Below are 25,307 nucleotides of genomic sequence, written 5' to 3'. Positions count from 1 at the left end.
TTGTAATCTCCGGCAAACTGAAAGTTAAATTGTGCGATTTTCCAAACATGTTTATTTCTAAAAAACTTATAAATTATGAATCGAACATAGTAAAACTCAACTTTAAACAATTTTTCTCTGCGAAATCCCTTTTCCATAAACCTTATATTTCTTTATTGGAACATTCAGCATCACTTACTGTTGTGGCTCGCTCGTTGCAAATAACTTAAATTCCTAATCAAATATACGAGGCTGCCTCAGTAGAGTATAAACGTAAATTGTGCATACGTCATCAAACTCATTAGTATAATTTGTTTTGAACGTGGTAAATGTTTTCTCCCATTCATTATGATGAAAATTATATTTGGTTAATAAGGAAACAGTGGGAAATTTTCCAACACTGGAAACAAACATTTGGAGCTGAATGCTGAAGAAAACTATCTGTTCATTTCAACATACGGTAATAACGCCATTTTTAGACAGAAAACAAGAGAAGCGACTTTCATTGCCATAGAAATAGTTCCATATCGATGAGCAATGTTTAGGCCGTATTAAGCAGAAACATTTTTGCTACATTTTCAGTATAAAAATCAAGACCAAATAATAGAAAAAGCCATTGTAAAAGTAAAATTTGTGATACATGTTGAGGCACCAGTTTTTGACCTATCAAGGTCCAGTTTTCGTCACCCTCAGAAGCATCGTTTGCATCTTGCTTCTAGTCGGAAAACACTACCGTGCCCAAGGGTGAGGCATCCGATCGTTCAGAAGAATATTTTGGACTAGGAAAACGAAGTAATCGTAGGATTCCGAATGTATAATCAACAATGTCGGGCGATAAGGATAAAAACTCCGGACTTTCAGGTGCAATTGGATTTAAAATCAGAGTTGAAATTTTATTAGAAATTAGAGTTTAAATTAAACTTGCAATCGGACTTGACATAGGACAATAAATTAGACTTGAATTTGGACTAGTTTTGGTTAGCAGCTTTACTTCATATTGAACAAGAAATAAGACTTAAAATTTGATTTGAAAATTTAGAGTTTCTTGAACTGAAAGTTTTACTTGAAATTAGACAATAAGTCGGACTTTAAACAGAATTTGAAGTTTTTGTTTAAATTGGACTTGAAATTTTATGAAAGCGTGCAATACACTATAATGCATTCGATCCTATGAGAGATGCCGTGTTGTTTCGTGCGGGCGGCCTTCGAATTCGTTCTCGTTCTCGGATAGTTCTTGTTGTCGATGCTTTAAACTCACGATGACATCACGATCTCGAGCGCATAGTTCGGTGATATTTTACCGTTCTTTATACTAATGAAAAAACAATGCTTGATTAGACCATTGCAAATATTTTTTAAAGTTTTTGTCATTTTTAAAGTTTTTGTTGTTCTACTAACAACAATTCCTTTACCGATATGCTTGTGAAGATGGAGAGGATTCCCTGGTCATTAGTGGCAACAAGTATTGGACTAACATTCTTTCCCATACCACCAGGACCCGCATTCGAACGTGGCCGGCGTCGGTATTGATCAGCATGCGGGGATTTTATAAGGTTGCACAATGCAGAATAGAATGCTGGGGGGGGCAAGTATGCTTTTCCAGCCATTATTTTGCAATTTACATTGGTCCTGCTCATTAACGGAGTAACAGCACACGGGCGGTATCCTATGCTAATGCTTATGCTTATTCTCTCTCACGTTTTACGTCTTTTCTGCTCCGTTATTTCTCTTTTCCAGTTCCGTTTTAGCAGTTATTGTCTTGTTTTTTTCATTTTCTGTACCATGTTCTTGATTTTTGCTCTCACTTTCCACCCGTTTTTCCTGTTTGCTACTTGTTTTTCATTCAATCTATCCCATGTTTACTGTTTCATTGTTCCGTTGTGTTTCGTTGCCTGTCTCACTCTTTTTTCTTATTTTCGTTTCTGTTTTCCATCCGCTTTTTGTTATTTCGGTCCTCGTCTGTTTCGTTTTTCCTCTTTTTGATGCCCCGTTTCTCTGTCTCTTCTGTTACGTTTATTCTGTTATTGGTTCCCTATTTTCTCTTTTCATTTTTATCTCCCATTTTTTCGTCTTTTTGTCTGCCGTTTTATCTTTTTCTTTAGACAGTTTTTCCTGTTTTTCTTTTATTTTTTAGTTTTATACCTCATCCCTTTGCCCTTTATACGCCGTTCGAACTCCTTTTCCCGTTTACCTGGTTTCCTCTATCGATTTTTTTCCTCTTTCCTTATTCTTCTACCCTTGTTATCGTACTCCCTTTCTTGTATCGTTTTCCCTCTTTCTCTGTTCTCGTTTTTTTTTGTTCCATTTTCACACTCTTCCTGAGTCCTGATTTTCCTTTGTTCCATTTTTCGTTTTTTTTCTTCCGTTTTTACTCGTTTTGAGGCCCGTTTTTGCTCGTTTCCTGCCACATTTGTCAAACCTGTCCAACTTTTGGCTTTTTCCTTTTTATCGGTCATGGTTTTCGTCTTTTTTCACTCTTTAGCTCCTTTTCTATTCCGTTTTTCGTTTTCGTATGTTCCGTTCTTCCTCTTATTATGTTTCGTCACGTTCTGTTTTATCCTTTTTGGGTTCCGTTTTCATTTTTTTTTTCTCTATCTTTTTTTCATTTTCTGTCCTGTTTTTCCTCTTTTTCTGTTTGTCCATATTAAGACAACACGTATTACAGCCCGTTTTTCTCTTTTTAGTCCCATTTTTGCTTCTTTTCTGTCTAAATCATCTCCAATTTCCTCGTGGGGCTTCCTTTTTTGACGTAGGGTTACGTCTTTATCATTTTTACTGGTCCAGTCTCCTCGCTTTTTGCTTCGTTTTTCCTCTTCTTCTCTGCCGTTTTATTCTTTGCTATTTTTTTTTCTTTTTATGTCCCGCTTTTCCTCCCATTCTGCCTGAATTTTTGTTTCGTTTTTCTTTTCAACAAACCAGTTATTTTAATCCTCTCTCACGTCGATCCAGTTTTGGTTACATTTTCCTTCATGTTCTTTTCTGTTATTTTTTCTCCTTTTGTCTCCCTTTATATGTTTGAATTAGGTAAATATTTAGGAGAAGCGTGTTTACCCATAAGTCAGGAACACCAAAAAATTTAGCATAAAAACCTAAAACTTAATTTATAACCGGACTTGGTTGAAACTGGAACCATTTTTACGCAATTAATTTACCTGTCGCAATAATAGTGGCCGATTAAATTAAAAACTGCGCACTTTTGCGGTATTACAGAAATTATTTTGTTTTACATTAAATTTTACAGAGAAGGTGAGGCACGGGACCCAGTGCGTCCCAGCAGTGGGTACGGTAGTGCTGGAAATTTATTTATATTAAGATTTTTTCCAAAGAGTAGAATCACTTTTCAGTTAGTGAAAAAACCGTTGAGAAACGACCGAATCGCTGATTCTCGTGATGCACTCAGAACCATTAAGGATTTGGAGCAGTATTTTATTGGTTCAGAACATAGTTATTTGTTATTTATTGCCCGTTACCTTTTTTCCATGGAGCAAGGATAAGCCCGTTGGAGTTATGCTTTTGGGATAAAAAATTAAGTTTTAGGGTTATTTGAAGATGCATTTTGTATATTTTGATGCAAAAATAGAGATTATGGGACCTATTATGAAAGTCGCATCGAGCAACTCGACTCAACTCAGTCACTGTCCAGTGTCAAGTACGGAGAAAAACGGACAGCATTGCAGCTCAATGCACGACCAAAACAAACGAAGCTCAGGCGTCACTAGCTAGGCTCAGTTGAGTCACTGGCTTTTCAGTGGCCGAACTAGTCGAGTTACTCGACTTTGATTGTATCGACTTTTCATACCAATATGCAGGATAAAATTTAATGCGCATATACTGCACGACTGCAAATCTGCTGAAGATTTATTATTTCGGTTTATTATTATCAGATGTTTTATTACGGTAGCTAAAAACCAAATCGATCAAATGGACAAATAGACTGTGATTGCTTATATTACCACGATAAAACTAGTTGGCTGCACCACGTCTCTTATAAATTTACCATAAGAGTGGCGTACCAATATAAAATGGCGCACCAATCAAAATTGATCTTATCGCGCTTTCGCTTGTCAAACCGCAAGAAATCTGTTAATTTTATAGTTATTAAAACGGTAACTCTCTGACCAAACAGATTTATTGCTGCTATTATAAAGAATGCTAAATCTAAGAAATCAGGGTAAACACCGTTACTTACTGTAGCAAGTGGCTTTACGCGCTCTAATATCGATTTTATGAGTGTTTTCGCGAGTGAATTGGTTATTAATGCTATTTATCCAAAAGTGCTAACTGATTTTAAGTGACAAACACGGAAACCCGATTGAAATCGGCAAAGATACTGGAATCAGAGTGATTAAAGTGTTTTATTTGCATCGCTGCTATATCAACTGTCCAACGCCATCGCATTGTTTGCCGTATGTACGGTAAGGCATAGTGAGTCTGCTGTGCTGTAGTGCCCGTCGCTCGTTATTGTGTACCAACGCAACTGTGTAGTGTGAACCATTGACTCTTCACGACGCGGTGTTCGAGTTGCAAGATTTTCTTTGATATTTTTTTTGTTCGGATTGCGGATTAAAAGAAGAAAAAATTGATTTGGGAGAGTGACCGTTTTTGGTTTTTCACGTTACCATGACCTGCAAGCGTTGTCAAAAAAAGGTGTCCAAGGCTGATACCGTAGTCTGTCGTAGATATTGTGGCGCCACGTTCCATGCAATCTGTGTTAATGGTGATGTACCTCTTCGACAGAATCTGGAACTGTACCACAATAATCTGTTTTGGTTATGCGACGGATGCGCGATGCTGTTTTCTAACGCACACTTTCGTACGTTGTTGACTGGATTTGATGAAAAAATTTCCGCTATGCCAACAGCTGTCCAATCTGTGCAGGAGGAAATAGAAAAGCTGAACAGCAACATGAAAGTTTTGTCTGCTAAAGTAGATGGAATCCCCACTACACCTACACCATTCTCCTCGCCGAATCCTTGGCCCGCCATTCATCGATCAAATCGCGCTATGAAATCAGCTAAACGTCTCCGTGATTCCGATGGAAATTCGATTACCATAGCTGATGACCCGATCAAGGTGGGAACAAAAGTGACTAGTGCAATTTCTTCAATTCGCTTGGATCCCCGGTCCGAAGATGACCTAACATGGATCTACTTATCAGCTTTTCATCCGAACACGACAAAAAGGCAGATAGCTTCATTTGTCTCTGAGTGCCTGGAACTGCCAGCAAACGTAAAACTCAAAGTGTTCAAGCTGGTCCCTAGAGGAAAGGATTTAAATACGCTTAATTACGTCTCCTTTAAAATTGGATTAAGCGGGCGATTTAAAGAAAAAGCGCTATCTTGCGACTCATGGCCCGAACATATCCGGTTTCGGCAATTCGAAGACAATCGTGCAAAAAACTTACCGAGGGTGGTCAGTCTATCTCTAGCGGAATCCCCTGGAACGACAACTTCATCAGCTACGAGTTTGCCGAGCATGGAAGTAGAAGATCTACTAGTTTGCCAGGACGCACGCAACGAGGCATAATGGGAGCTCCTTCTGACCCCGTAACAACCTCGTCTTGTTCCTCAGTTAACTTTACAAACAACGCTTGTTTATCTGATTGCTGCCATCTCAGTCGTCCTGGTCCTGTTCACGGTGGTTTGGAAGGAGTCTCCCAGCCTGCACTTCCAGGCAAGTATGCGTGTAATACAAAATTTTCTCTCGTCGATGAGTCCAACATTTTTAGCCTCGTTCCGTCTACAAGTCCGTACAATAAACAATTAGTGGATCCTAATCGCAACGAGTCTCCTCTTCGTCCTACTCTACAACCGGGCCGCACTGTGGACAGCACCATGGAAGCTCCCGGCCCTCCCAACCCAGTCGAGCTAATCGCAGCCTGCGCTCATCACAGTCGTCCCGGTCCTGCGGTTGGTTGTGGTATGGGAGTCTTCCAATCCGTAGCCTCAGGCGAGTACCCTTGCAACCCAAGTAATGAACTTCCGGTACCTGATACTCCGATTACCTGATACCGATGATACTCTCGAACTCTCTCGTATCAGGTGTTTAGTCCCGAATATGAAGTTTTTCGATGCGACCGTGGGCCCAGAAATAGTCGGAAGTTAATGGGAGGTGGCGTGCTTGTCGCGGTTAATCAGAGACTGAAAGCAAAACTGATCGAAAATGATCAATGGAGCAGTATTGAGCAAGTGTGGGTGTGTATCGAGTTCACTAACTGCAGGTTGTTCCTGTGTGAAATTTACATCCCCCCCGATCGAGTACGAGACGAAGGTCTGATCGACGTTCACTCCCGCTCGGTTATGACAGTGATCGACTTGGCGACAGCAACCGACGAGCTCATTATTATCGGTGATTTTAACCTACCAGGACTTTTATGGCAACCATCCAGTAATGGTTTTCTCCATCCGGATCCCGATCACTCCGTTGTGCACAGTGCAGCATTACGGCTTCTAGACTGCTACAGTTCTGCCATTTTGCGACAGATCAACCACGTGACCAACGAGAACATTCGCTGTCTGGATCTCTGCTTCACCAGCGCACAGGATGTTGCTCCAGTCATTTCGCTCGCTCCGTCGCCACTAGTTAAGCAAGTGAGGCATCACCCTCCACTAGTGCTTACCCTCAGCAATCACCACTCGAATCTAACAAAAACTATCCCCTCTGTTTCGTATGACTTTCGAAATGCTGATCACCGAAGCATTGCCGAATTCTTCGCCACTATCAACTGGTTTGATGTTCTCGACGAAAACGATGCCGACAACGCCGCCTTGACTCTTTCGCACATAATTGTGCACGCAATCGATCGTCACGTACCCAAGGTAGTACATTCGTCAAACAGCAAGCCCTGGTTGACCCGCGAGCTTCGCATGTTGAAGACTGAAAAAAGGGCTGCACTTAGGATATATTCCAAGTTTCGTAACCGCTCACTGCGTGATCAATACATAAAATTAAACACCGTATACAAAAGAACCAGTCGGACATGCTTTAGACGACACCTGCAGAGAATCCAGCGCAATCTGAAGGTGAAACCAAAAACGTTCTGGAAGTATGTTAGCGATCAGCGCAAGGAATCAGGCCTTCCATCAACTATGATGCTCAATGGACAGGTTGCTTCGGAGCCCCAGTATGTCTGCCAGCTCTTTGCCGATAAATTCGCCAGAACCTTTTCCGACGAAATCATCCCGGACGACCAAATCTCCCAAGCTGCTTGCAATGTTCCACTAGTGACTATGAATACTCTGTGTACGCTCAACATCGACGAAGAAATGATCTCTCGAGCCGCATCAACGTTAAAATCATCGACTAAATCCGGCCCAGATGGTATGTTCCGAATGTTCCGAGTAACTGAGTGCTACATACATAGTTGAGAATTTTCAGACTATGAGAAATACAAAACGATGTCGGTTATATTGTTATTCAAAGGCGCACTCATTAAAAATATACTTGTGCTACAGTTTTAGCGTGGTGCATTGTTATTCTGCATTGAAATTTTTTCAAAAATTTAAGCCAAAATATTTCGGGGGAGGGGCAGGGCCCCCAGTCTCCCCCTGGCTACGCGGCTGGACAGCAAACGAGCAAGAATTTTCAAGCAACATTTTATTCTAATCAAAATACATAAATGTTGCAAACAGCCAGAGTTAAAGATGATTTCGAACGATTGATAGCTATAAACCATACAGAGCAGCAAACTTCAGCAGTGAATTCTTGAATTGAATTCTTGAAGTCAGAATTTTGTCACTTGGTTCTGCCTGACTTAATACCAACCATATGAATCGGTTTGCGGCAGAAAATTTTCAAAGGCTCAAAGCCACTCACACAAGAGAGCCGTTTTTCCACCTATAGAATCAGTACAGTGGAGGTAATACTTACTTACTTATTCAGCCGAGAGCCGGGGTGTCGTGGCGTATCAAGAATTCCTCTCCATTGTACTCGATCCTGGGCTACTCGTCGCCAATTCGTTGCGCATCTCGACACACGCATCTAGCACGTTGAGCCCCTCTATTCCTGGTTACCGGTGGAGTTCTTGAAGAGAACGGATTTCATTACACAGTCGTCCGGCATCCTTGCGACGTGGCCGGCCCACCGTAGTCTCCCAACTTTCGCCAGGTGTACGATGGGAACCTCTCCAAGCAGTCGTACGTGTAGCTCGTGATACGTCTCCGCCACCCTTCGCTTTCCGTTTGTACTCCGCCAAAAATAGTCCGCAACACCATTCGTTCAAATACGGCAAGTGCACGTATGTCTTCCGTAAGCAAAGTTACTGTCTCAAGTCCGTAGAGGACTACCGGTCTGATTAGTGTTTTGTACATCGTCAGCTTTGTTCGACGGCGTATGCTCCTTGATCGAAACGTCTTGCGAAGGGAAAAGTAGGCTCGATTTCCAGCTTGAAAGCGTCGCTGGATCTCGTGTTATTGTCGGCGGTGACCAGAGATCCCAAATATACGAACTCATCAACCACTTCCAGTTCATCGTCGTCAATAGTCACTGTCCGTGGGAGGCAAACGTTACTTTCTCGGGAGCCACTTCCTATCATATATTTGGCTTTCAACGCATCAATTTGTAACCCTATACTCCTAGCCTCCGTTTTTAGTCTGGCGTAGATTGCCTCCGCAGTCCCACGGTTTCTAGTAATGATGTCGAGGTCGTCTGCAAAGGCTAGGAGTTGACTACTCTTGCTGAAGATCGTTCCTCTCGTTTTGATGCCCGCTCGGCGGATCACACCTTCAATAGCGATATTGAGTAACATACAGGACAGTCCATCCCCTTGCCGTAACCCTCTGCGCGATTCGAAAGTGACTTGAGAGTGTCTCCGAAAAGCGCACGTAGCACATCATTCGTTCCAGAGTAGCTTTGATCAGCCGTGTCAGTTTGTCCGGAAAACCGTACTCGTGCATTATCCGTCATAACTGTTCGTGTTCAACGGTATCGTATGCTGCTCTGAAATCCACGAAAATATGATGCGTGGGCACGTTGTACTCTCGAAATTTCTGGGGGATTTGTCGAAGAGTAAAAATTTGATCCGTAGTAGTACGGGCCCCCATAAAGCCCCCCTGATACTGCCCTATGAATTCTCTTGCTATTGGGGATAGACGACGCAACAAAAACTGGGAGAGCACTTTGTACGCGGCGTTGACCAGCGTAATGCCGCGGTAGTTACAGCAGTCTAGCCGGTCGCCCTTTTTGTGGATGGAACAGACTACGCCTTCCATCCACTCCTCCGGTAGTTTCTCTTCTTCCCAAATCCTTGATATCAGCCAGTGAAGTGCCATTACTAGCGGTCCTTGGCCATTTTTGTAGATTTCTGCCAGGAGCCGGTCCTTTCGGTCGTGACTTAAGTTCAAGCATAAAAACTATTTGTTTCAGTTTCCGACTAAAACTCTTAGAGCTAAAATCTTAGAGCTATATTGTGCAATATAAGAACTCAAAGCACTAATACAAAGATTAAACATCTTCGCAAACACTGGCCAATGGAATGAATCCGCAGTTCTCTGAACAGACATTTATATTTTCCGGATTGTAAGATTCGGGCTCAACTACCCGCTTAGGCGCCGCCGTCACTCGTGAAAACTAGCAGAAATGACACATTCGATTCGGGCAGAAATTTCGCCTTACGGTTTTTCTGCCGGATTTCTGTTCGATTTCTGCCAGAGGTTTTGATTAAAAACCGGTTTTGTACCGATTCTACTTTCCCTCCTTTTTTAGAGGGTAGCAACAGCGGATTGTAGCAGCAAGAAGCGTGCAATAAACAAGTCAACAATTTAATTATACCTGCTTTGTCATGTTCCATATTATTCTCTTACCTTTTGCCTGAAACTGCAAAACAGATGAACCACTTTTCTCCTGCCTCAAAGTGTCACATTTGACATAAAGAGAATCGAGCGAAAAATGAAGACTGGTTCTGTTCGATTTCTGCCAGGCATCCGACTTTTTCGTAAACGGGTAGTATACAATACAATAAACCGAAGTCTTTTTTTACACGGCTTGTTTTCTTAGATTACTCAAGAATGGTGCAACTTAGGGACTATTTACAAACTACGTGAAGAATTTCGGACCTCTCCCAAATGTATTAAGTAATAAATTAATGGTTCCTTAGCTGCCCCGTTCTTAATGGTCGAAAAACAAACCGTGATAAAAAAAAAAGTACTTGAGTGTACAATAAAATCTACTTGAGCTTATTTAAAAAAAAACCCGAATTAATCCACCTAGTGGCGTAACCTAGCCTTTCTACTGTCACAATAATCATCATTTAATTTCTCAGGAACATCTATGTATAATTAACTTGACTATATTTTTAAATATCCGTTCCGTATTCCTCAAAATCCTTATTTGCCAGTAAAATTCACAACGTATTGCGTAGAATAATTAAATTTTCTTTCCTTGTGTGCGTAGATACTTGTAACACCTTATTTAGTTTTATAATCGGTCGGCCTAAACTTTCGGGCTTCAGAGCCACATAGGAAACTTGTTTTGAATTGACAATATGAAATATGTGTTCAGAACAGATTTGTTGCTAATTAATTAATACCATGTGTTCAAAAGTTAGCATCTTTGAAAAACAAGAGTTCAGAAAAATTATTATTATACTTCGCCTTTGAAGACAAAGAATATCGACAACAAAATGATTAATCTCAAAATTTTACTATTAGTTTGCTTGGCTTCAATTTTGCAATATATCTGAATTAGAAAAAATAACTGAATAGAGCATTAGATATGAAAAAGAGAAATTGAACTTTTTCTTAGCTGGCGCTCCTTCAGATAATTATTTTTGCATGAAAATCAAAACTTATGCTTTTTGCCTTTCTACTATATAAATATATACGAATGTCATATACCATTCGACTCAGTTTCGAAAACTGAGCATTTTCTGTGTGTGTGTATGTATGTGTGTGTGTGTGTGTGTGTGTGTGTGTGTGTGTGTGTGTATGTGTGTGTGTGTGTGTATGTGACGCTTTTAATCTCACTCACTTTTCTCGGAGATGGCTGGACCGATTTTAATGTTCTTAGTGTCAAATGAAAGGTCTAGGTGTCCCATTGGTCGCTATTGAATTTCATACTGATCGGACTTTTAGTTCAAAAGTTATGTATAAAAATATGAAAAATATGGGACTTCATTATCTCATAGGTCCCTTAACCGATTTGAACAAAATTGATTGCATATGAAAGAGGAGCCTTGCAAACCCTTAACTTCCAAATTTCATGACGATTGGGCTTGTAGTTTGAAAGTTACATAAAGAAATGTGAAAAAATAGTATTTAAAACATATTTTTGTAACATATAAGCATTAATTCAATGAAAAACATCACACATTTTATTATTATTTGAAAATTACTACTGAGATCTATCAAACGAAACCGAGTTATTTAAAATCGGACAGTTCATTCAAAAGTTATTTAAACTTTAACACTTAAGCACCGTATATTAAACCGTTAAAACGTGTGAATTCAAAACAAATGTTGATTGTATTCAATGTGTGTATGTATGTATGTATGTATGTATGTATGTATGTATGTTTGTATGTATGTATGTATGTATGTATGTATGTATGTATGTATGTATGTATGTATGTATGTATGTATGTATGTATGTATGTATGTATGTATGTATGTATGTATGTATGTATGTATGTATGTATGTATGTATGTATGTATGTATGTATGTATGTATGTATGTATGTATGTATGTATGTATGTATGTATGTATGTATGTATGTATGTATGTATGTATGTATGTATATATGCATGTATGTATGTATGTATGTATGTATGTATGTATGTATGTATGAATGTATGTATGTATATATGTATGTATATATGTATGTATATATGTATGTATGTATGTATGTATGTATGTATGTATGTATGTATGTATGTGTGTGTATGTGATCCCAAGCAGCAATGTGAGTTTGATTGTACTCTTATGGTGGTTTTCATGACCAATTTTGGTCTTGAATGTCATCATAAGAGTGTAATAAAACTCAAATTGTTACTTGGGATGACAATTTGCAATTTTTAAATTTGCATTGAAATTCAAGAAAAGATGTTTCTCACTTTTCTGAATCAATTGTCTGAAATTTTTGAAGCCTCTTAGAGGAATACGAAATTTGAAATTAAAGAAAAGAAAAAACTTTTACCGACTAAATCCCACTATTTAATATTTATTCGCAACAGATACGTATACGCTTTGAAATAAGACGCTGTTGAAGCCTGCACGTCGTAGGCGAACTACGTATCTGTTGCAAATAAATATTAAATAATGGGATTCAATCGAAAAGCTTTTTCTTTTCTTTGATTTCAGATTTCAATTGTCATTTTGTTCACTTGCTGTTACTCACAATTGTACACGAAAAGCAAACAGCGAAGAAAAGCAGTTAATTTAAGCATACCTTCATGGTGGTGTATAGGATTAAAAATGAGTAGATTTTTCCAAATAAATTTATACAAATTTCAAACAAATTTTGCGCATCAATAGATGCTCTTTTCAATCAATAGATACTAGAGCTTAGAAATGTTATATGAAAAATAGGAAGTAAACGTTGCACGGTAGTAATTTTGTAAGATTTGTTTTCGTTAATGACATTTTAAAGGACAGATGTCTTATGTCATGTATCATGTTTCAACAAATAAATCAAAAATGACAAGCACTGAAAATCATATCGATCATATTTCCCATTCTCAAGCATGTTTAAGGCGCAGCTTTTGCAACAATCTTGTTTTCCTAACCCTCCAACATTGTAAAAACGATGCGATCAAGCTAATGACTATCTTTTCATGAAAGTACATTAAAAAAAAGCATAAGTTTTGATTTTCATGCAAAAATAATTATCTGAAGGAGCGCCAGCTAAGAAAAAGTTCAATTTCTCTTTTTCATATCTAATGCTCTATTCAGTTATTTTTTCTAATTCAGATATACTGCAAAATTGAAGCCAAGCAAACTAATAGTAAAATTTTGAGATTAATCATTTTGTTGTCGATATTCTTTGTCTTCAAAGGCGAAGTATAATAATAATTTTTCTGAACTCTTGTTTTTCAAAGATGCTAACTTTTGAACACATGGTATTAATTAATTATCAAAAAATCTGTTCTGAACACATATTTCATATTGTCAATTCAAAACAAGTTTCCTATGTGGCTCTGAAGCCCGAAAGTTTAGGCCGACCGATTATAAAACTAAATAAGGTGTTACAAGTATTTACGCACACAAGGAAAGAAAATTTAATTATTCTACGCAATACGTTGTGAATTTTACTGGCAAATAAGGATTTTGAGGAATACGGAACGGATATTTAAAAATATAGTCAAGTTAATTATACATAGATGTTCCTGAGAAATTAAATGATGATTATTGTGACAGTAGAAAGGCTAGGTCACGCCGCTAGGTGGATTAATTCGGGTTTTTGAATATACTTTCATGAAAAGATAGTCATTAGCTTGATCGCATCGTTTTTACAATGTTGGAGGGTTAGGAAAACAAGAGGGTTGCAAAAGCTGCGCCTTAAACATGCTTGAGAATGGGAAATATGATCGATATGATTTTCAGTGTTTGTCATTTTTGATTTATTTGTTGAAACATGATACATGACATAAGACATCTGTCCTTTAAAATGTCATTAACGAAAACAAATCTTACAAAATTACTACCGTGCAACGTTTACTTCCTATTTTTCATATAACATTTCTAAGCTCTATCTATTGATTGAAAAGAGCATCTATTGATGCGCAAAATTTGTTTGAAATTTGTATAAATTTATTTGGAAAAATCAACTCATTTTTAATCCTATACACCACTATACCTTCATGCTTAAATTAACTGCTTTTCTTCGCTGTTTGCTTTTCGTGTACAATTGTGAGTAACAGCAAGTGAACAAAATGACAATTGAAATCTGAAATCAAAGAAAAGAAAAAGCTTTTCGATTGAATCCCATTATTTAATATTTATTTGCAACAGATACGTAGTTCGCCTACGACGTGCAGGCTTCAACAGCGTCTTATTTCAAAGCGTATACGTATCTGTTGCGAATAAATATTAAATAGTGGGATTTAGTCGGTAAAAGTTTTTTCTTTTCTTTAATTTCAAATTTCGTATTCCACTAAGAGGCTTCAAAAATTTCAGACAATTGATTCAGAAAAGTTAGAAACATATTTTCTTGAATTTCAATGCAAATTTAAAAATTGTAAATTGTCATCCCAAGTAACAATTTGAGTTTTATTACACTCTTATGATGACATTCAAGACCAAAATTGGTCATGAAAACCACCAGAAGAGTACAATCAAACTCACATTGTTGCTTGGGATCACATACACACACATACATACATACATACATACATACATACATACATACATACATATATACATACATACATACATACATACATACATACATACATACATACATACATACATACATACATACATACATACATACATACATACATACATACATATATACATACATACATACATACATACATACATACATACATACATACATACATACATACATACATACATACATACATACATACATACATACATACATACATACATACATACATACACACATACATCACACACATTGAATACAATCAACATTTGTTTTGAATTCACACGTTTTAACGGTTTAATATACGGTGCTTAAGTGTTAAAGTTTAAATAACTTTTGAATGAACTGTCCGATTTTAAATAACTCGGTTTCGTTTGATAGATCTCAGTAGTAATTTTCAAATAATAATAAAATGTGTGATGTTTTTCATTGAATTAATGCTTATATGTTACAAAAATATGTTTTAAATACTATTTTTTCACATTTCTTTATGTAACTTTCAAACTACAAGCCCAATCGTCATGAAATTTGGAAGTTAAGGGTTTGCAAGGCTCCTCTTTCATATGCAATCAATTTTGTTCAAATCGGTTAAGGGACCTATGAGATAATGAAGTCCCATATTTTTCATATTTTTATACATAACTTTTGAACTAAAAGTCCGATCAGTATGAAATTCAATAGCGACCAATGGGACACCTAGACCTTTCATTTGACACTAAGAACATTAAAATCGGTCCAGCCATCTCCGAGAAAAGTGAGTGAGATTAAAAGCGTCACATACACACACACACACACATACACACACACACACATACATACACACACACAGAAAATGCTCAGTTTTCGAAACTGAGTCGAATGGTATATGACATTCGGCCCGCAGGACCTTCTTTCCATTTCCGGTTTTCCAAGTGATTTCTATACCTTTATACTATATATTTATATAGTAGAAAGGCAAAACTTATCTACAATGTACAAACAACTTATTTACTATTTCTGCTTATTCTTTTTTTTGCCTCTTGTGTATGGAGATTTTCGGCGAAAATAAATATCAATTCAAGTGCCAGTTTGCAGCGATTCAATGAGCAATACTTATTCTTTAAAAAACTGACTAAAAAAATGACAGCGGCGCTCAGTCACTTGCGGCCTCCTGTCTAATTTGCTCAACGATGATTGTTGTGCGTGATTCTGTTCAAAGTTGCTAGAAAAAGTTCTAACAATATTTTTTTGAGTTCAACGTTTAGGTGATTTTATGAACTGTACGATACAAATTTGATTGCCTGGTGTTTTCGTTAGGCAGCACGGATCGATTTCGTGATAATACGATAATATTTGTTGCCGTTTGCTTGCAGTCAATATTTTCTGCCGCGTTCATCGACTGATACTTGGCAAGTTTTCGAGCAAAAGGTTCAGAAGGTTTCATCGAGATTCATGCGCACTTGGTTTCGACGAACCAAAAATGAGTTACCTGTCACTTCTTTAGTCAGTTTCTGTATTATTATTTTATTTCTTTCACGATTGCTCAGTGCCAGGAAGATCGTTACAACCAAACGTCTTCCTGGGCCCAACATTACAAAACCCGTTTTTCAGCTCCCTTTCCCCCCCTCCCGATGCTTTCCTGCATGCATGCTCATGTAATAACAGACGATCATTCCGAACTTCTCCTTTGCCACATATACTGCACCGGTATCTGGGTTCTGCATGGTGCGTCTCGTAGTGCCTTAGCATGGATTGTAAGTGCTGATAGCGTTTGAAGCAGACAGAACACTCGTATGGTTTGATCAGATTCGAGTGGCGCTGCTGGTGAGTTTCCAATTCGTCCAGCGCAGGGAAACTTTTACCGCAGATTTTGCAAACGTGCGGCCTCGGTATACTGTGGTGCGCGGTTACGTGCTGCTTATACCCCGACGGCGCCAAAAAGCGTCGACCACATCTGGTACAATGGAAATCACCTTCCAGCGCCGAGCGATGGGTGCGCCTTTTACTGAGTGAAGGTTTCGGGCTTCTCTCTGGCGATTCGCCTATGCAGGAGGAGCTATAGTGAACATCCGTGGGCATCGCTGGTACCAGAGACGAATTCTCTGATTCATTTGATGGGAAACTATCGGGCGGAGCTTGTTGAAGACTTGGCAGTGTCCCATCGAGTTCCGAACAAATTGAAAATTGCATCCACAGGACATTTACCGATTTTTCGCTTGAAAAATCGGTAGATTCGCATTGGTCAATAGACTCTTGTTTGATGTACATATTTGAACTTTGACTACGGTCTGGTGTGAATTTGGGACTATCCGTTTCTATATGTGTTGCGCTGACTGAATCTGGAAACTGAACTGACTGATCCTGCAGATCTGGTGCCGATTCTACGTGTGACGGTACAGGTTGAACACCGTATGGGCTCGATGGAAACGCGGCATTGAAGTATGTCCAAAAGCGCTGCTGGTCTTGATATGTGCTTCTGTTTTCCCCTTCCTGAAAATGATACTGCTTAGAATACATTGACGAAGGATTGTAACTGTGTTGCAAATAAGTATCAATTTCGCTACATATAACGTTTTCCGCGTACATATTCTTATATCGGGAGCCCATTTATAATAATTTCAATCATGGCAGACAATTTATAAAAAATGTTTGAGCATTATTAACGTGACGGTACAAAAGCACAGCCTAGGTGCTACATTCCGTTGTCGAGACTTGATCTTCGTGATCTTTTTGGGACAAACCAGCCAGCTGTTAGAATACAGGACAATTGCAGAGCCAGTGCTACGATCCTATTCACTCTAACAGCTGCTCCTAGCCGAGATTTGAACATACGACGAGGTCGTTTTACAATCGACGGAGGGTACGGTAGAAAAAAGTAATGAAACAAATGTGTTTATAGTAACTCAGAGAAGACAAGGCGAAATATCTTTCGTGCCTGGTGGCCTAACAGCTGGATATCCAATGAGGAACTCCATCCATCGTCGATGTCATCAACGGCCGATAGCAACAGAAATTCGTGAACGTAGGTAGAAGTGGATCGGACAGGAAATGAGCGAACGAGATCTGCAGTGAAGCACTCGACTGGAATCCGCAAGGACAGCGTAGAAGAGGCAGACCCAGAGGCTCATAGCGACGCAGCTTAGCCAACGACATCCGAACTGTAGACGAGAACCTATCCTGGCGACAGGTACAAGCCATGGCGGGTAACCGCCAGCAGTGGAGATCTCTGATTTCATCACTTTGTTCTGCCGGACCGGTGGACATGGACACATAAGTAAAGTAAGTAAATGGCAGATCAAATCAGAATTAACAGAATTAGGTGCTTGGTATTTTTCCTAGCCAAGTAATTTCAATGAAGAAAAAAAACAACAAATTCGGGAAGTAGCAATAAGTAAGAGGCGAACCAGCCGCAGGCTGAAAACCTCTCTAATATAGAATAAAAAATCAGAGGGGTTGTGTATAAGACACGACCGCATATTCAACGTAGGACTACGCAAAGTTAATGTAAAGGTGCGCTTAGAATGGGCAATTTTGGCTACGTTGGGAATGCGATATGTTGCTAGTTTTAGCTCAATGTTGCTTCTGTCGCCGCCTGCACATTTGTGGTACGTCGCCATAATTACTTGGAAACATCAGCAACTGTTAGGAACAATTGCATACCACTAGTTGCCAATCTAGATACACCTTACTAAAAACACTTATGAGAAAATTGATTGCTAATGGAAATCATAATACTCTTCATTGACAGTTATGATGGTTCTGAAAAGAATCATTTTGAAAGTTTAAAATTGACTGAAACGATTGGATTGGCTACTTTGTGCTGTAGAGAAAAAACATAGTGTTAGCATAACAAAAGCATTACATTACATTACATATTGCAGAACTTCGCATCGTGTAAATTATAAGCAATCTGGCACATGCTAAACCGTTATTTAGAGCAGCGTGGGGTCGAAATCAGACATCATGATAATGCTGATAATTTAAGTTTTCTGTTTGACACTGTGAATTAAAGTAATGTATGGTATAATCATAAATGACATTCTTTTTCTTACGTCTGATTTCCAGTGGCAACATTATCGAGTTGATGTCACTTGTCCGAATATTTCAACTGGATTGTTTAAAGGGTTCAAGCGAAGAAATCACATTGTCTCTGGTTAAGATAGTGGTGAATTAACACTACAGAGCAACAATTATTAAAAAAAATTGATTTTGCTAATCAGAAACTTACTAGTCGTTAAAATCAGGTACATGGTGTCATCTCCTTACCGGTTGGTAAGGAAAAGCTCCTGGCACTAAAATGTCGATATGGAAATAACTTCATTACTGTCCATCCATGTTTCGCTGAGCGCAAGGATATCTGCCTGTCTGAGAACCGCATCGGTTGAAATATCTGCTGAATGTGCGTGCGTTTAGACTCTGTACATTCAGGCTCAGCAGTACAGATATCTTTTCGGCTTCTATAGGACTCACCTGTTACGTTAGGCGATACGCTGGCCTCTACGTGCGCCGGAGCGGTCACCTCACGCAACACTTGAACATTGGAGGGACCAGCTATTTCGTGCGATGCACCATCTAACGATGTATTGCCCACTTCAGAATACATTGAATCACTACGATTTCCTTTTCTTCTCAAATGGTAGAATTTACAGTGCTCTGCCACCGTCAACGCTGGGCTCTTGCTGGTCCAGTTAATAATGCCTGCTCACGGACTCACTTGCGGTATTTACGCATATATTTTGCTTGAAGCAATTGAGACATTGTAGAATCAGATGCACAAAATCACTCACTTCTCACTTAAATTGATTGTATGTTATTATTAACAATTTCATATGGTAACTATGGCGACGATTGAACGAATACTGTAGGGAATTTGGAAAAATTGTTCAACTTTACGTGGAAATTCCAGAAGTTACATACAAAGTACAATTTTCTAATAAAAACTATACAAAAGGCTGATATTTTGTGATTTGAATGGTATGCTAACCATAAAAATATATTCAGAATTGGCTGAGCTATAAGCGTTCAAAATCTATCACTTTGTCGTGTCGCGGTCATTTTTGCTTCTCCAACGTGCCACCCTATTAAAGTAAGACGTAGTCCTACGTCAAAAAAAAATAGGGATAAGTTCCCACCGGAATACAAAATTTGGACTGTAATATCAATAGATTAAAATTTGGTAGGATTCGTAGTTCTGGCGGTGGAATTGTTATTGTGATCCACCGTGAAATTGGCGAGCATCGCACTCTTCCTCTTGAAACAGAAGTTTGAAGTTCAAACGGGACTTGAAATTTTAATTGTTGTGGCTGCGTGTACAAACCAGTGTAGGGTAGATGCTCCAGTAATGGAGGGTTTATGTCGGGTGATAGTGTTTAAAGACAATTTGAACGCTCAATTTATCAGTTCCCAATTGAACTACATGATAATATGGTGCACCATAATGTTGGCTTTAAATATATACCAAACTTATACCATTCTGCTGGTTTATATATCTAAAATATTGCTTTTCCTGACATTAGTCTGTGCTCCCAAAGTAGTGGTAATGTTCCTATAATAGTGGAAAATTTGCCTATAATAGTGGAATTTTGTTTACCGCCCTTAGTAACGCTTGCAGTGAGCATGGCAGCAGGTGGATAACAGCGTAGGCTTGTTAAAATGTTATGAATTGTTACGAATTTCTTGAGCAATTGCACTTTATTGGTCTGCTCAAAAGGAATTTGTAATTTTTGCACCAACATCTTTAATTTTAACTGTGTATCTAAGATAAAACTGTTAACAAATATATATTTAACAATAGAAAATTGAAATTATCTCGAAATCCGCCAAAATTATGATATATTTCGCGTTTCCTCCACTACTGGTACTACCACAACTACTGGAGCATCTACCCTACAAACAAACAAACAAAAATTCTTAAAGGCGAGTTGTCTGTCAGAATTGTAAAACTGATAAATGATAAAATCAGAATTGTAAAATAAAATTTTGAAATGATTCTGAAGTGTCCTCCTTGTTTTAGAGTACGTTAGACTGCATAGACTTACTTGTGTTGAAATCCTAGAAGCTATTTCAAACAAAATTACACTGAATTCTTTTTTTACACGGGGGATGCGTGCCGTGCGGTACAAAAAAATCAAACAAAGCCTAACCTTAACCTTCAACCTTCCAGTTTCGTACTGTTCCTTTTGAAACGTCATCAGAAGCCTCCAGTTATTTGGTTCTTACTACTTACATAGATTTTCGCAAAATTAAATGTTTATATAACAACTTAGTGATCTGATCGTTTAGTACACTTTTAACTTTGTCACTAAGCACTGTTTAACACTTTGCAACTTGGCGCTCGTTCATGCTTTCGCAGTTATCATGTGCAATTAGATGCTCACTGACTTACTCAAACAGATAAAACAAAATAAGCAACAGAACTATTTTACTATAGAGTATAGATGACTGAAAGTTTTTTCTTCCCCTAAGCGCAAATGATTTACGTTCATCATAAGGTGCGAGACCTATTTACCGTGTCAGCAGCAAATCCCAGGTAACCAATAAGCATTTCCAATGCAATTTAAAAGCAAACCAATAAGCTTTTAAGTTGCCCCAAATGCTATTTTGGCAAAATATGCGGCTACTTTACTGCTAGCCCTCGCTCTTATAGTGCTCTTATAGTGCTGACATTGCGTATTTGCAGGTAGTTACCAACAAGAAAAATTTAAATAGAATTGTGGATGCCAATTTACAACAGTTATGCAGTCAAAAGGTCGATAAAGAACAACCTGCAGTATAAAACGCCAGGGATGCTAAAAAACGATTGATTTACTGCTTATATTAATGCTAATTGGTTACCTGGGATGTTTACTAGATGATTCAGGGCGAGACGACCGCAGGCCGCGAGCGTACGCCAGTGACCCACCGTCGGAAGCGCTGGCCGCTGCCCCCACAGAAGCCACTTCTATTTAGGTGCATGCATTTTCCTAGGCTTACTGACTAGCAGGAATTACCCCTTAGTACCCCTTAGCATGTACCCAACGTTTGTACAGGTTGAAGGCCGTGAATATTTTCGACCAAATATGACGTTCGGCCATTCGTGTTTCGGCCTTTTGTGATTGGGCTATTAGATATATTATGCCAGTTGTTATTTCGGAAATTTGTGTTTCTTTCTGTTTTCTGCACACTAATAGTTCTTTTTGACTCTCTGTTTATCGGTAATTTCACACTTGAGAGCAATACAATCGAAAGTATCTAAACAATTGCATGCAATGGTAAAGCAACAAATTAAACACCCAAAATCTGTTTTCAGATCAGACAGTCGCTAACACTTCTCCGCTTTGAAATTGCTGCATCATGCCACATGCATGAATATTCCGTCAACCCCTTGCTCATACACGACATCAGATTTGAATAAATTCGTCTTCTGTTGGTCGTTCACTTTTTTATAACTCTGTACTTTCAGGACATCAAATTGGACTAGGTTTGTCGCGGTCGCGGACCTACTTTTTTTTTGTATGGATATTATCACTACGACCAGCATTTTGATCTATTGTGATCAGGCTTGCTGATAATCGCATCATAACGCCTATTTTTAGTCTTCAAGCAGGAACGCATTCGAAGATTCAATAACGCCTCACTGCTCCAGAATGAAGATAATAATAACACTTGAAAGCTTGCAGCGATGCGACTTGCGTGAGAGTAATACATAGGCCGAACATTTGTGTTTTATCTTTGCGCTCTCTATTCTTCGCCTTCGGTCCGTTTGCGGTGCGAAGCGTACATGATATTCTTCACTCTTCTTCGAATGCTTCGATCTTCATGAAGAAGCGAACAAAAATTTATCACCGAGGCGATGATTAATAGCTTAGTTTAGTTGGCTGCAGATAACGGATAAAATGTAAAAGCAAACTGTTTCCGTATTTTATTTTTGGAAACCTTATAAGATAGTGTGTATGTATGTATGTGTGAGTGTACGTATGGGCGTTGGGCGAGTGTACGTATGTGTGTACTTATGAACGGTTTGCACTCACTTTTCTCAGAGTCGGTAGACAGATTTGGATGGTCTTGGTGACAAATGAAAGATCACTATTGAATTTTATATCAGTATATAAGTAAACGTTATTTGAAAACTGTTCTGTTTAAACCTATCAAACGAAAATAAACTATATTTAAACTTGAATACTTAGGAACGTATATAAAACCGTCAAAACGTGGATAACCAAAACATCTATCAAGTGTCGATTTTATGTATTGATGTATGTGTGCTTGCATGTATGTGTATGAGTATGTGTGTATTTGTGATGTATGTACGTGTACTTGTAACTTCGCGCAGAATTCGCCAAACCGAACCGGGAATTGTCCGCTAAGCCTTCAGAATTGCCATGCCGGCCGCGAAGAAATATTCTGATATGTCAGTTTTGTTTTTCAAAAAGAATAAAACTGATTTTCGAATACGGTCGTGTCAAAAATAATCCGTGAAACGTGCCAAAATCGGTTTGATCTGTAGCTGGTTCATACAAATAGTTACTCGTAGAATTAAAATAGCAAGAACTAGTTTTCCTATACAAATTTCAAACAAATTTTGCGTTCTTGCAATCAACAAAGACTTGCACTGGACAAACAAATATTTATCTCATTCAATTTCATATTGTTTCCGTAGTTACTGATATTTTACATATATTCATAGAGGACTGAAAAAATGATCATCTATGTGATATATTTTCCTAACCATACGAATATATTTGAAATTAATAAAGGTGTTGATAAAATACATTAACTGGATGACGCTAAGAAATGTTTACGCACCCCAGGAAGAGAAATATCACTATTGCACCTAGCACATTCTTGAATTATTTTTATTTAAATAAAACCATTGATAACTAAAATTTTAAAATATAGGGGAGAGACGTCTACAATGAGACACATTTTTACCAATTTTTGACGTAGGACTACGTCTTTGTTTACTATACTGGGACTGGGTAGCACTTTGCGAAAACGAAAATAGAAGTGTAACGTTTGAATGAAAGATTTCAAATGTTAATAACTACTAAACTACTGAACGAAACTGAACAATATATATGTTGTTAGATAGATAAAATGACCAGCAATTTTACAGGTGGGCGAGAGAGCAATTTTAGGGAGGACGTAGGAGATGGGGCTCCTATACAAATGAAACACATTTTCTCAAAAACAAAATATTTAAATCCAATTAAATATAGGTTTTTGAAATTTTGCTTGGAGGACTAAACTATTATTCGTTAGTAAAGAAAATTTAAAACAACAAGCATAATTATAAACTATTGAAAACAATTATGCTTTTGAAATTTCCAAAGAAGGAAGGGTTAACATTATACTTAATTATTGAATAGAATAAGACTATAATTGGAAAAATATAGTCAGTTTCAGAATTTTAATACAATACATAACAAAAGCCTTCCAGTTGGCTACGTGCTATGGCAGTGGTCTAACAAACCCGTCGTTGCATGTTCAAACCTTGACTGGGGGAGGCTGTAATATCGTAGCACTAGCCTTGCAATTGTTCTATACTCTAATAGCTGGCTGCGAAGTCTGCTGAATAAAAAGCGTGAAAGTGTAAAAGCGTGTAACGGCTGAATTTTTCTCAAATTGCGTCAGTTTTTTCCATAATGTTGTCTAATATCATCCAATTACAAATGTTACTAAAATTTGAAGAGATCGATAAATTTTCTGTTACAAATTAGAGCTGACTTAATTTATTCACTAACTGTAGCAATATTATTGACAGTTATTTTAAAAATTAGGAAGACAGTTGGCTGGTGTTAAGTCAGACCGAATTAATAGACAAAACTCTGATTTTGAAAAACGCGCAAACTTCGCTCGGTATGGTTTATATTTATCAATCGTTCGAAATCATCTTATAACTCTGGCTGTTTGCAACATTTATGTAGTCTGATTAGAGTAAAATTTAGCTTAGAAAATTCTTGATCGTTAGCTGTCATTAACTCATTTTAACTGGTCCGGTTCGATTTAATACCGACCAGTTCATAGCATGAAATAAAAAGTAAAATTGATCAAATGAGACAAGAAAAGCAATTCAAAAGTCGAGTGTACCACCGCATAGAGTGAATTCTATACGCAAATTTGATAATACAGTCGATAATACATCTTTATGGTCACCGAGAATGTTAGTTATGAAGAACTGTCTTTATATGCATAAAAAATATGTAACCTCAGATAAAATACTTAAAGCATATTTCAAAGCAATTTTAATAGAGCTGTAACTATTTAAAATATATTCTATTAGTTAACCCTCTAGTGCCCATCCCCGACATTTGGTGGGTTAAGGGCGTTTCACTTTAAATCGTTGTAAATGCTTTACTTCATTTTTGTATATAATTTACACTTATACACTTTTTATTATAGTCTAATCTATGTAATACATTTATAGTTTAATTTATAGCTTTAATTTGAAACATTTATTTCTTATTTACTTATTATTAGCTGACCCGGCATAGTTCATACTACCACAAATAATCTGTGCTGTACAAAATTGTAAACTGCATGGGTAGTCTAATATAACAATCTTCAATTTTTCCTCGCACTAAAGTATAAAACAACACCCCCTTGCTATGCTAAATAAAACAAAACTGATACCGGGGGTCAGTCCCGGCGTAGTGGTTAACATTTACGCCTCTCACGCGGCGGACCCGGGTTCAAATCCCAACCCCGCAGAAGTCACGAATGCTGTTAAAGTGATTATAATCCGAAAAAAAATAAAGCTGATAGCATTAAAATATTTGCCGTGATTGTATAATATTTCGATGAACACCATTTCGCGGAAAAGCAATTCTCGATTGACCATAACGCGGAATACCATTTCGCGGAAAGTACCATACATGCATATAGGAACACACAGACAGACAGAAATACATTTTTCTAGATATAAATTTATTATTTTGCAATTTTGCATTTTTTGAGTTTTTGCCTTTGTACTATGTGTATATGAAAATATAGTAGTATAAATGTATAGGAATCACTCGGAAAACCGAAAATCGAAAGAAGGCCCTGT

The 25,307-nt window shown here is 37.9% G+C and overlaps 3 protein-coding genes across 4 annotated transcripts in view; 2 read left to right on the top strand and 1 right to left on the bottom strand.

Annotated features, from left to right (window-relative positions):
• The window catches only part of LOC128742165 (uncharacterized), a 132,489-nt gene that overhangs the window by 91,861 nt on the left and 15,321 nt on the right, over positions 1 to 25,307 (bottom strand). The window lies entirely within an intron of this gene.
• Positions 4,600 to 5,505, top strand: LOC128739690 (uncharacterized). The gene has a single exon (XM_053835186.1). The coding sequence runs from the start codon at positions 4,600 to 4,602 to the stop codon at positions 5,503 to 5,505; it is 906 nt and encodes a 301-aa protein (XP_053691161.1).
• Positions 5,505 to 21,929, top strand: LOC128739688 (uncharacterized). The gene is made up of 4 exons (XM_053835185.1): positions 5,505 to 5,656; positions 5,708 to 5,963; positions 6,021 to 7,299; positions 21,856 to 21,929. Exons 1-4 carry the CDS (start codon positions 5,505 to 5,507, stop codon positions 21,927 to 21,929), a joined length of 1,761 nt encoding a protein of 586 aa, XP_053691160.1.

Source organism: Sabethes cyaneus, chromosome 3, assembly GCF_943734655.1.
Source record: "Sabethes cyaneus chromosome 3, idSabCyanKW18_F2, whole genome shotgun sequence".
In the NCBI taxonomy this organism is placed as follows: domain Eukaryota; kingdom Metazoa; phylum Arthropoda; class Insecta; order Diptera; family Culicidae; genus Sabethes; species Sabethes cyaneus.
Note: the sequence above shows the minus strand (reverse complement) of the source record. Positions and strands in the feature narration are given on the sequence as shown.